Consider the following 13,388-nt stretch of genomic DNA (forward strand, 5'->3'; position numbering starts at 1 on the left):
CAGGGTGGGGAGGGGGCGGGGTGGGGCACGCCCTGGGCACAGTTCCCTCTCACTCCACCTCTGACAGGCACAGTTCTTAATCTAGCTTTATAAATTTCTCCAGTTTCTTAGATGTTATGAGAGGTCCTTTGCTTTAAAATGTTTCAGTTAGATATTACTAGCTAATAGATTCACAATGACTTTGGGTTCTAACACGCTGGGGCCTTTTCACATTGTACACATACAGCCTTGTCACTGTTAGCTACCAACTTCACATAAATCTCCCTCCTGAGGTAATTATAGCAGAACACTAATGTGAAAGACGGGGAATCTGTGTGTACAATTCCTAACTGATTTAGGAATTCCTCTTCTACGCCCAGAAGATATATTCCCTTCTCATTTATTTATGGTCACCTGTGGAAAGTCTCACTACTATTCCACCTTCAACCTAGACCACCCAATAAAACTCTCAGTTCTCCTTTTTGTGTATTGTCTGCTCTTATCACACACTGACACTCAGTATATTTCTGACTGAAATCCCCTCAGAGTTGATTCATAACACACATGGTTAAGTGACTTGATGTTAACTTGCAAGTTTGCTTCACAAAACTTATCTTCTCATAGGCCCTTTCCACACGGGCCAAATACAGCGTCCCAGGGACAGCAAAAACACTGTCCCTGGGAGACCGTTCACACAGGATGCGTTGCTGCTGCACAGCATGCATGAAGCCGCCCCTGAAAAGCCGCCTCAATGAGCGAGGTTTTCAAAAAACAGCGTGTTCTCCGCGACGTGGTGCGAACCCCCGGGAAGCCACTGTTTTCTCCATTGGCTCAACTCACCGTCTTGTGCAGCGTCCCTCTGGAGGGCTGCAGACCCCCATCCCTCTGGAGGTCACAGGGCAGCGTGGGCGGGTCTCTGCAGTCCTCCATAGGGACACTGCACAGGATAGTGAGTGGAGGGGGACCACCGAGAGGCAGCTCTCCAGCTGCAGGAGAAGTCAGGGCTGCGCGCACGCTAGCGTGCGAACAGTCCCTGAGCCTCCACCGGCATACTTTATGCCGGCGGAGGTGTGTTTCCGCACATATGTGGAAAGGGCCAGAGAGATACCTCATTCCTCTGTGAGTCGGCTAGTTGTTCCACCAATCAAAGCACAGATCAGCTTATTCAATTGGACTGCTTTCCTGTTCCTAGGATGTTTTCCCCACTCTTATTCCACTGACTGACTTGCACTTTTAAACCTCTATTTTACTGTGCAGTCTGTCACAACGTGCATCTGATATCTCACTGGATGTGGGAAGAACATAAAATTCTAGAACTAAATGTTGAATTATAACTGTTTAGTGGGTTGTTGAGAAAGAACTATCACCTAGTGTTGCAAATACCAATTATTTATCTGAAAGGAGAGTGAATACATCATTGACCTTGTAACCTATGATCTTATACTGTAATCCTAAACACAATTTCACTCATTGATTTCAGTAGACCTAAAAGGGACCAACTGACTGACAGAGGCAGGTTTTGGGAGTTGAGGACAGGGTGCTTAAAGTGAGATCATGTCTCACAAACCACTGCACTGTTGGAATAAGCGACTTCTGCATGCCTGGACACTGGGGGGTGCTATGTATCTCACTCTAACTGTGATGTTGCCTCTCTTGTTTGCCCTCCTTGTCTGGGCCAGGAGACCGCCCACTAACTTCCTTTCTTCCCCATGCTAGCCTCACTTCTGCTCTAGCCTTTGAACCGAGCGCATGGTCAATGGCAGCCTGCTCAGTGGGGCCTTTCCCACTGCAGCATCCTCTCACCTCCACACACGTGATGGCGCGTTAGTTGTGCCCACTCGTTGTAGGGAAAGTAATCTCTTTAGACTAGGGTTCTTTCTATTTACTTTTCTTGGAACAAAGTTGTGAACTGAAGATGATTGAATAAATGTAAGTTTTACCTTTTACATTTATGTCTCTGGAGAACTTTCTATAAACTGCAGTCACACACACTACTGGGCATATCCATGACTCTAAACGAAATCTAACATGCACAACCTCAAAGCAGCCTCTGGAAAGGTTTTTCCCATGTGGAGAGGAAACAGCATAAAATCCCACACACAATATTTTGGCCTGGGTAGCACTGCTCTTTTAAGCAAATTCCTAACATGACATGACATAAGAAAAATCATCATATCAAAAAAAGTGTCTTGAGTGAGGTAATAGCAAGCTGACTCTCATTGTCGATTTCTCTGCATTTAAGAAGGAAGTTGTATTGGCTCGATATGGACAAATAAGGTAGTCATTTGGCTATGCTTCATCTGTAGAGTGCAGTCTACATGGAGAAAACAGCATTCTCAAAGTGCCCATATGAAATCACAAGAAAGAGGAGGAGGAGTTTGGATTTATACCCTGTCTTTCTCTCCTATAAGGAGAATCAAAGGGGCTTACAAACTCCTTTCCCTTATTCTCCCTACAACAGACACCATGTGAGGTAGGTGGGGCAGAGAGAGTGCCAAAGAACTATGACAACCCCAGGTCACCCAGCAGACTTCATACGTAGGAGCAGGGAAACAAATCTGATTCACCAGATAAGACTCAGCGACTCATGTAGAGAAGTGGGGGATCAAACCCAGTTCTCCAGATTAGAATCCACCTGCTCTTAAACACTGCACCATGCTCGCTCTCATGTGCAAGTCTGCAATGAAAGAGGAAAATCTTGTACCACTTTTGCAAGTCCAGACATAAATGAACATTTTTCTGTAGAAAGGCATGTGGCTAAATTTGTCCTATGTTCATAGCTTCTACGCCTTCTCTCTTTGCAGAAGAGTGGCCATAGGTGAGAGCCAAACGGGTCTTGACCCTTGGCTGTTTACCCATTGCTCACAGCCTGAAATCTTAACAGTAGAATCCTTATTAGAGTTACACTCTTCCAAGTACACTAAATTTAGAAAAGTGTAACTCTGATTATCCAGGATTATCCCTGAATGTATTGTGCAGTATTGCAGTATTGTGCAGTATTGTGGGTTGAGAGGGGGGGACGGACTTTGTCCCTTTTTTGCTTTTTTAAAATGTCGTTTTGTCAGCCTCTTTGGATCCCTATAGGCTAAAAAATACTGACATATATAAAATATCGATAGGCTTGTAGCTTATAGCCTTGGAGTTTCAGACCATGTGGGGTATACATTCTGGTCTTGAGAGTTTGACTTGAATCTGAGTGGATTCTGCCAGGGGTACACATCACCTTGGAGAATTTACACTCAGTTCCCTCGCTTTAACATGGAAAAAATGATGACTGATTTAGTTAGGTTTCCCAACCCTTCTGGCAATAATCTTGTGTAGTTAATAGCAGTTTTAGCAAAGGTTCCCCAGCCTGCAAATAGAGAAAGCTTCACCTGTTGAATTTCTGCTTCTTTTCACATAGCTGGCAAAAAACACTGCAGAAAAGAAGAAATGTTGGTAACCCATGTTACCTCTCAGAAAGATCATCAGAGTCCGCTCAATAAAGATTGAAAGCATTCTGCAGAATCAAAAGGGCATGTAAATGTAGTAGCAGTAGCAGAAAAATTATTCTAATTTCTTAGACGTCAATATGAGACAAAGAACAAGTTAATGTAAATGCTGTGGAAAAGGGACCTTTGTCTCTTTAAGACAAGAGGAACTGCCTTTGTTAGTCATATATCTTTACTGTACTCTGGGGTTATAAAAACATACGTCCTCATTCTTTTATTACATCTATAAACATCAGACTTCAGTTGACTGGTCTCTGGATTAGAATGTGCTAGTATTTCCAGTGAGTTTTGACTGTGAGAGGGAAAGAAAGTGGAACATTTAGGGGTGGGTTTTTTCTTCTTCTTTTTTATTCCATCATTTTTATAGGACCTTGTCACTCTCTTGTCTGCTTCAGCCACTGTCAAAGTTCTGAGAGGCAATGAATTTGGGATCTACAGGTTTCAGGGTTCATGTTTGCATTGGCCTTGTATAACATTCTGTGGCTGGCATACGGTAAGCGGCAACAAATCTTTCCTGCTATTTTTAATTAAAATGTGTTGTTTGTTTAGTTTCTGCCCTGGGTTTCCAGTAGAAGTCGAAACTGCTTTCTTCAATAAGTAAAAGTTATTTCCTTGAATAGAAGGAATCTTTTAATTTACTGTTCTGCTTATTGCAGTTTGGGACTGCTTAATAAAAATGAAATAAAATAGGATCTTATTGGATCCACTTGGATTTTGTGTAGGGTCAAAGTGATTCAAATCTTAAGTCAAATATTAATAAAGAATATAGTTTAAATGTTGGAAGACATTAATTCCTTAAATGCAAGAAGAGTCAATTATAGTGTTCATTGTATTGATGTCTGCTTTGCATTGTTACATACATTAAGACTATAGAGAACAAATAGAGCAACCTACTAGTTTTAATTTTTATGTTTGCAATATAAAAGCAAGACTTAACAGTATATGATACATGCTTAAATTTTAATTTCTTGTGGTCATCAGGAAATATGCTGTTAAAATAGTAACTTGGAGCCTAGTCTTATGCCTATTTACTCAGAGGAAAATCCCACTAAGCACAATGGGACTGACTTAAGCAAGTGTGCACATAGTAGAATGCAGTGTATTGATCTATCACTTAATTAATCTTGTATTGATCTATCACAGAATTAAACTGAAGCTGATACCCAGCCATTGGTTTCAGTACTCCAAATCTGCTGAAATCCAACTGCTGTTTTTTTTTAAAAAGGCAGAGAGATAGAGAACTGTGGTGTTAGTTTTGTTCTCATATTAGAAGTACACTGGGAGTCTTAATTTTACAGAAAATATTTTAAATGAACTATATTAATGTGGCTGTTGAAAAGAAGAGGTTTTGATAATTCATAGCTTGTGCCCAGAGGCAGAATTACTGATTCCCAACTTTTGGAGAGCAAGTTAAAGGATAATGTCCATTTGCTCTCCCAATAAGCTTCCTGGGGTATCTTGCTAGCCCCTATTGGAATGATTGATTGGACAGGATCCTTGGCTGGATCCAGCACAGGCAGTTCTTGGATCTGAGGCATGTGCTTGCTTTCGCACACTTTGTGTGAACACAGTTTAGGGATTTTGAGGCATTTGCCTCTAATATCACCTTTCCATTCTTTCAACAATGAACTGACTTACAACAGGCACTTTGCAAGCCAGCTTCTTTCACTCCAGGGCTTCTGTCATCCAACTGCTCTTCTCTGCAGTCAAATACACTAATGCTCCTTTTTATTTTATTTATTTTTATTTATTTCTTCGATTTATATACCTCCCGATCCCCGGAGGGCTCCGGGCGGTAAACAACATTATCTAAACATCAAACAGGAGCGGTCATACAAAATATAAATATATAGGCTCCATCCCATAAAATAACTTAAAACTCATAAAACAGCGAATAACAGTAATACATAAATAAACAAGCAAGGGCGTCCAACCCCAATTTAAAACCTACCCCCAAGGGGGGGAGGACGGTGGGGCCCCTCAATATGAAGGGACCCTGATATAACTGCACTAAGGCACGGAGCAGTAAGGGGGCACCGTATCAGCAGCTGGACACTCCAAAGGCCCGGTGGAACAGCATGGTCTTACAGGCCCTGTGGAACATACCCAGGTCCCGCAGGGCCCAGACAGCTGGAGGGAGGGTGTTCCACCAGGCCGGGGCCAGTGCCGTAAAATTCCTGGCCCACGTGGAGGCCAGCCGCATCATAGAGGGGCCGGGGACCACCAGCAAATTGGCCTCTGCAGAACGCAGAGGCCGAGTTGGGACATATGGGGTGATGCGGTCCCACAGGTACGAGAGTCCCAGGCCGCGCAAAGCCTTAAAGGTCAAAACCCACTATATAGGGCAAGTTTCTCATCCAAGCAATAGCTCTGGAAATATTTTAATAGATGAAAACACATGAAAGTTTAGTGTCAGGACATATACATCCAAGCCCTACCCTACACCTGGCTGTAACAGAAATCCTCTCTCCAGCTGAAAGGATTAGCTTTGAACAAACAGCATGGATGATACATTCTGATACAATATGTTCACATATCTGCATGCATGATTGGGTCCCCGATGTTTATTTTAGCTTTAAAAAGCAAATTCATGGGAAGGGGGGGGAGCTAGAATGTGGTACTGGGGCAAGGGAAGTTTATTTCTTTTCCCACTGCATCATTTCCCACAATTGAAACTGCCCTCTGGACTTCTCTTAGATTTGAGACACCTTTTGTTGCCTAGTTTGTTTTCTTTCCAGCACCCATTGCAGCCATGATAAGAGTAGGGTAAGTTTGCATGGGGAAACTTCTTATTAAAAAGAAGAACTACCATGACCCCGGTGCAGCGGCCACTTGGATGTTTTTTTAAGGTCAAGCTCCATGATGGGAGATTCAATCACAGATCCCTAACTTTAAGCCAAGTTTGGCCCTAAAATCAGCGTGAACCAACACAGTGTGGCACAAGACATTTGCTGGCTTTGCAACTGTGGTGGTTAAAACGTAGAATAAGGTTTTTGAAACTGAACCTAAACTGTTGCAAACAAAGTTATTCAGGTTGTTAGTGGAGGAGTAAACAGTATAGAAATCAATTCGAATTCTAACATACAGGCAATCGATATAAGAAGCAAATATCTACCTCAGCATCACAAACCGTCCTACAACTGAGCAGCAACAGTTTACTTCTTTTCTTCCTAGACCCTTTCTGAGGACAAAGCAGTTGAGAGAATCTCTCCAGCTGGATACAGTGATTGGTGAATAATTAACATAAGGGCATCTGTGTTGTACTATACAATTAACACCTGTCAATGTAGCAATATACTGGAGGACTCAGAACACCTCTATGTTTCAAGAACACCACTGTGTCTAAATTTTTACTAAGCTTGTTATGCAATAGGACATCTCATATGTGTATGAAAGCAACACATTTTTCCATTATATTAGGATTTTTTCCCCCGTGCATGGAAAATCAGAGATATATCCAGGGGCATCTTCCAAGGTTGAAGAAGCCTAAAAGGCCAGGGGAAGGCTTGACATGGGCACTCAAAATGTCGTTGCTCCCAGTAGGATTTGTCAGTCATCATTGCATATACGAATTTAATTTTCCAGATGAAATCTATAACTGTAAAAATTCCCTTCCACATCTTTGGGTGCACTGATGATCCCATGCTACAGCATAGGTCAAATGGACAGCTGTTTCAGCATAGTGTCAGGGGGTATCCATTGCCAGAGTATATAGCCAAGCTATCTGGAATAAAGGCAGTGCACCCCAGACCTGCTCACTGCTGGTAAGGAAGACTTAATGCCATTTCCAGAGTAATCCTGCTAAAAACTGCTAAAAACCATTTTAAGTATGGATCACAAGTGGCAGGTGTGGAAGAACCCTCAGCAACTCTCCTCTGAATAATTAATGTTTTGCCAAATGTTACTTAAAACAATGCCAGTTGTTCACACTGAAATGTAGCCATCATCTAATTTCTGCCAAGCAGAGGAACACAATTTCTTTGTCTTGATATTACTCTGCCCATCAACATGTTTTGATCACTCAACACACATCGAATGCATACATTCTATTATCAACCATAGTCATCCCCCAATCCTTTTTAAAAGCAGTTACTTACTATACATCTTGGAAGTTGGTGTTTTATTTTTTCAGTGACTTACCTACTACTGTTGAATATTAGATAGTTGCTTATACAGGTTCACCAAGATAGTTATCAAGATTAATTCTATCCTCTGACATTTCTGTAGTCCCTTCCAGTTAAGGTGGATATCTCTGCAACTTAATGGCTGCAAACTTATTATTAGGCTGATTCCACATGGGCCAAAAACAGTGGTGTGAAAATGTGGTGGAAAAAGTATAAACCCTTTTACACCATTTTAAACTCTTTTACACCATTTCCACACCGTTTTCACACTGCTGTTTTTGGCCCATGTGGAATCAGCCTTAGAGAGTGAGCCAGCATAGTGCAGTAGTTATGAGAAGGTGCACTCTAATCTGGAGAACCAGGTTTGATTCCCCACTCTACCACTTGACCTGTGGAAGTTTATCTGGTGAACCAGATTAGCTTGTGCACTCCAACACATGCTAGCTGGGTGACCTTGGGCTAGTCACAGTTCTTTGGAGCTCTCTCAGCCCTACCCACCTCACAGGGTGTTTGTTGGGGAAGGGAAAGGAGATTGTCCTTACAGGACAGAAAGGGGGGGATATAAATCCAACTCTTCTTCGACTACTATGTTTTTATACTAGCATTCCTCCACGGAGAACATGGTGACATGCATTCTTTGCTGCCCCTAACTCATCTCTGGAATGCAGGTTAGGCTAGAAAGAGAGTATCCTACCCAGTGAACTTCCTGTCCAAGTCAGAATTTGGACCTGACTCTCCCAAGTTCCAGTCAGACACTCTAACCACTGTATTCCACACTGGCTTTCTCATTATCAGTATATATCATTCCACACAATGTTGAAAGCTTACAAGTTCTACCTAATACTTCTTCCCACTTCTGCTTTAGGCTATTCTCTTTCATTTTGAAAGATGCTTTTCAATAATCTTGGTGCCCGTTTTTAGTAGCTACTTCAACCATATGTTTCTTAGATGAAGACTGTGGTCTGTATAATGAGATCAAAGGCCATTATAACTTATTTTGAAGTAAGTCTGCAAGGCATTTTACAATAACGTCGTTTATCCTTTCATCTTTTGAAATAGATTGTTCTTTCAATTTTACGGACTATGGATTGTGTGAATTCAGCTTTCAGTTCTCTGGATCCTTCTCCCCCACTAACCGAGACAGGGAAACATTTGCCCAGTATGTTCTTGGCTGTAATTAATTTGAATTCAAATCCAAAACTCTGTTGATTGAACCCTCTGAACATTTTGTGCTATGTGTTTCCTTGTTCTATTGAACCAGTTTTCTTATCTAGAAAGGGAACTCATTAATTTTGTCAGGTTTTGTTCTCACTTTCATTAGTATTAAATTCACTTTTTAATGTATATATTCATTATATTAGGATTTGATCTAATTGTCTCCAGGCATGGAAAATAAGTAACTTTGAGTTCTTTATATTTTTTATATTTTCCTCTCTTACTTTCTCCTGTTCTTTGGAATAACTTTGCATAGTTATTAATGAACAGGTACTATATATCAACTGGTGATACATAGGTACCGGTAATTTCTGCATAGCAGAACTGTAACGCCTTGAGGACATTATAAATAGCATTTTGGAGAAGTTCACACAGTTCTCTCCACCCAAATGTCTTCAAAACATTTTATTTCTCTCATCCCAAGTTTTTAAAAATTGCTAAACCAGCAATCTTTTTTCTTCAACCCGATTGAAGATGTCTCCTGCTTGCTGAGCAAACAAAAGCAGGCAGGAGATGCTTTATTTTTACGGCCCAAACCTCTTACGTTCATTTTCATCATTCATGCCCGCCATTTTGTGTGCTGCATCTTTGGATTTGACCAGAGGTCCATCAACCAGTGGCCAAAAAAAGAGAACTGTTTTGACTGGCAACATTTTTGTTCTCTGCCCAGAGCAAACACAAAAAGCCAAAACAAATCTTTAAAAAATGTCTGTAGGACATTTTATTTCTGCTGTGCACAAAGGACCATACTGGCAGAGTTCCTCCTTTTTGCCTACAGGTAGAATATATTTGTTATCCTAAGTTTGGCATAAACAGGAAAGTTCTTTATGCAGAGTTACAGATATGTAAGAGTACTTGGAGGAATACATCGAGAATTCCAATAACTAGAACTTTAAAAAAATTATGAGGACTGGTGGCTCAAAATAAATGTTCCATTTGTAACTGAAAGAAAAAACTCTATCTAATTTAAAGTGTTACCCAAGAAGACTTTCTGCCTTCAAATATAAGAGTATCTGAAGTAATTTCATCCTTTTCAAGGTGATTATTGTGACTAAAAAGAACACCTGCAGTTGTACTGCTGAAAACGCCATTATAAAGGCTATCAATCTTCTTCAGAGCACAATTTAATATCAGCAAACATCTGACCCCTTTCTATAGGTTTGCATAACACCTGCAGTTACATCAAGGACAAAAGAGATGCTGGATTACTCAAACATTTGATCTTCTCCACAGTGGCAACTCTTGATTTGCAGGGGAATGGCTAAGCTTATCTGTTTTGCTAAAGATGTTCTTTTTTAGAGTATTGTTGTTAGTGTGGAATTTGGAATCTGTTTTTTTCCTTCATCACCTTGCCATTATCTCATAGCTTCCTTTTTATTTCATGTGTTTTTATAGAGAAAGATGAATTGATCCAGAATTTGCTGACACAGGTGATTGAACAGTTATCAAGGTAAAATGTTTACAAGGTTGTTTATGATATTGTCTTATTGTATAGATTTGTACAAAACAAGCTCTGAATAGCATATTTTAAAACAGGTCCTGCAACTTTGATGTGCTATTACCGATTTTTCAGACTGTTGAGTGGCCCTTGTGTCTTCAGGTGACTCTTAGGGATCCTTCCAGAAGTAATGGTAGAAGCACTTCCCTTGGGAAGAAAGCTTGCACATTTTAACGGCTGTTAAGAGAAGCGCCAGGGTTCACTCTCACTCGAACAACAGTCAGATTCAACAGGCTGGACCTGTGTGTAGTTTAGAAACTTCCCTGAACCTTCTACAAAAGGCAGGGATTCCACGGCAGACATGCAATAGCTTCTTGGCGGACAAGTCAACATGGAAAAAGTCTCTGATGCTAAAAATCTGCAAACCAATTATTAAAACTATAAGAACTCAATACTTCAGCATCTCTGCAAGCCACTATGCAACTGAAAAATAATGTAGTGTAGACACAGCGTTAGGAGGGAATTTGGTATGATATAGTATGATCCCATCAGGTCTTGGAAGCTAAGTAGGGTTAGTCCTTGGAAGGAAGATCACCAAGGAAGGATCTGCAGAGAAAGGCAATGAGAAACCACCTCTGCTTCTCACTTCTTCACCTCTGCTTCAACGTTGCTGGGGTTGCTGGAAGGTGGTTGCAACTTGGCAGCACTACACATACACACAAACAAAGCATTATATGAAGTAGTATCAGTTTAGCAATAATCAAAACCAAATGTTTACATTAAGAGAGTAAACATTTATGTACACTGCTTGGAATTGTTGAGACCCAATCCCGGAGTCCTGTACATGACACCCAACACAAATAGAACTCTTGCCAGACTTTTAGTTGAGAGTTTTGCATATTCTCACAGCAGACTGCTCCATGCTCAAAGCTTCCTCCTTCATTCAAATGGATGTGAAAAGCTGGAGGGCTGACTGAACTCCAGCTGCACTTTGGAACCCTTATGATTTCATCAGACAGCTAGACCAGGACAGCAGCTTGTTATTAATATATCATCACATATGGATTTTTGTTGTGTGTGTGTGTGTGTGTGTGTGTGTGTGTGTGTGCAACTCCGCATTGAATATTAAAGGTGATATAATAATCATGCCAAAGATTTACAACATTTTTTTAAAAAAATCCCTAAATCCATACAAAGTCTTGGGTTTGTTTTCCTGCTAGAAGAATGGGGAATTAGGTTTCTAATAAAATTATTTAATTGTGCAGCTATAAAAAATGAGTGCTGCATTCCTACTTGAGGTCTTTTTTTCCCCCTCCAGGGTATTTAAAATCAATGAACTGAAAACTGAAGTAGCTAATCACTTGGCAATGTTGGAGAAAAGAGTTGAATGTGAGTGCCATTTTTCCCCCTAATTAAAACCTGAAATTGTTGTGTGTAAAGTTAAGAAGGCATGAGACCTGAGGGAGTATTTCTTTTTATGAGCATTTGTTCTGCATTCAGGCTTTGTGAGATATAACATTAAGGGGTGGGTGGGTTGATCATAAAAAAAAAATTTTAAGTTCTAGTTTTACATACACACTACCTGGTTAAAAGGATGAAAAGATCATATACAGACCCGTTTATTCTAATCCAGCCATTTCATAAACATATTCTGTACATAAATTGGCAACTGCAAGACCGGCCTTCTTATTGTTGAGGGTCTGCCTGCCAAAGCCTCCTTGGTTGAAGAGCAGGTGGAAGCAACTGGTCCCAGCTGCAGGAAGATCTGCTAGACAAGGAAGAGACATCGTCGGGTGCAGAATAAGAGTATCCATCCAAGGTCTTTAGCCCTACAGCCAAGGACCTGAAACAGAAGCCCCACAGCTGCTAGCCTGTCCGCTGAGGTCACCAGAGTGGGATACTGGAGAAGGTGGGCACAGGACCAGTACTGTACCATGTGCCTAGCAGCTCAGCATCAGCTTTAGTGTCCCTGGACTGTGTTCCACCTATAATCTTTTATTTCACCTTGATTGCCTGTTTGAATCTGTACACTTATGGGCTTCCTGTTCCCCAGATTAATCTCAGATATGTTATGAAGCAGTCTTGTACAGAGTTTTCTTAGAAGTTCCACTGAGGGAAATATTACTAAGTACGCACAGGAGCAGTGTTGGGATTCAAATAATTTAACAACCGGTTCCGGTGGTGGGATTTAAATAATTTAACAACTGTTTGTTAACAAGCACCATTTCAACAACCATTTCTGCTGAAGTGGCGCAAACTTGCTGAATCCCACCACTGCACAGGAGTGATACCTGAGAATTGTTAAACAAGGCTGCATGTCCATCCTCACATGTCCATTTCCACTTTCTTCCTCCCACTGATTTTCAAGGATTGTCCTTTCAGGATCTATGTTGCTTTTCCAGATATGAGAAAAGGGAAAATATGATGACTTAGCAGCTTTAGCCTTTTCTCCCTCAGCTGCTTCAAAAATCCAGGGAACTCAAGGAAGTACACCCAGTATACAGAAAGTTAAACAGCCAGTGTCTGAGGACCACCTCTTCAGACTTTGCCAGCCATCTTCCAACACTTACCACAACCCCAGTCAGTCGAGGCCAGTGTCTCGCCATTCACCAAAGCTGGGAAGTGCAGGGGGAAACCAGCCTGACCACAGCAGCAAAGAAGAAGAATTGCCCCCCACAGGAGCTGCTGTGGGGGAATCTGGCAGGGAAAAAACAGCACGATGGTGAAAGGCAGGGAGGGAGAGGCAGTGGGAACTGGCTAGCTTGACTTTCTCACTTTTTTCAAATAATTCAAAGCAGCCATTCAATTCACATCCACCGTGAGAGATGGGTTAGATGTAGTTCACCCAGTGAATTTCATGACTGAACAGAGATTTCAGTATCCCTGGTTCAGGTCCAACACTATATTCATAAAAACCACATGGCTCTTGTCTTGCCTCTCCCCACAGTCCATGCAAGTTCCTTTCATCTTAAACCTCATGAGTTCCTTGGATAGCATCTATTTTTTGAAGAGCATGAGTGGGAAAGCTGCAAGTTGCCACATGGTAACAGTCTATGTGCAAAGGTGGTCCACATATGGGTTCAGCAATTGTCATTATGCCATGCAACTTCACTTTTTGTGGGGGGGGGGGGTTGTTATTGA

General features: G+C 41.3%; 1 protein-coding gene across 1 annotated transcript in view; it reads left to right on the plus strand.

The window, feature by feature from the left end:
* PDE9A (phosphodiesterase 9A) overlaps positions 1-13,388 on the plus strand; it is a 79,492-nt gene that overhangs the window by 28,796 nt on the left and 37,308 nt on the right. Inside the window, exons 5-6 of the mRNA XM_048493635.1 lie at positions 10,205-10,259; positions 11,566-11,636. Of these exons, the coding sequence (XP_048349592.1) occupies positions 10,205-10,259; positions 11,566-11,636 (126 nt within the window). The remainder of the gene's footprint in view (positions 1-10,204; positions 10,260-11,565; positions 11,637-13,388) is intronic.

This window comes from Sphaerodactylus townsendi, linkage group LG04 (assembly GCF_021028975.2).
Source record: "Sphaerodactylus townsendi isolate TG3544 linkage group LG04, MPM_Stown_v2.3, whole genome shotgun sequence".
Classification (NCBI taxonomy): Eukaryota; Metazoa; Chordata; class Lepidosauria; order Squamata; family Sphaerodactylidae; genus Sphaerodactylus; species Sphaerodactylus townsendi.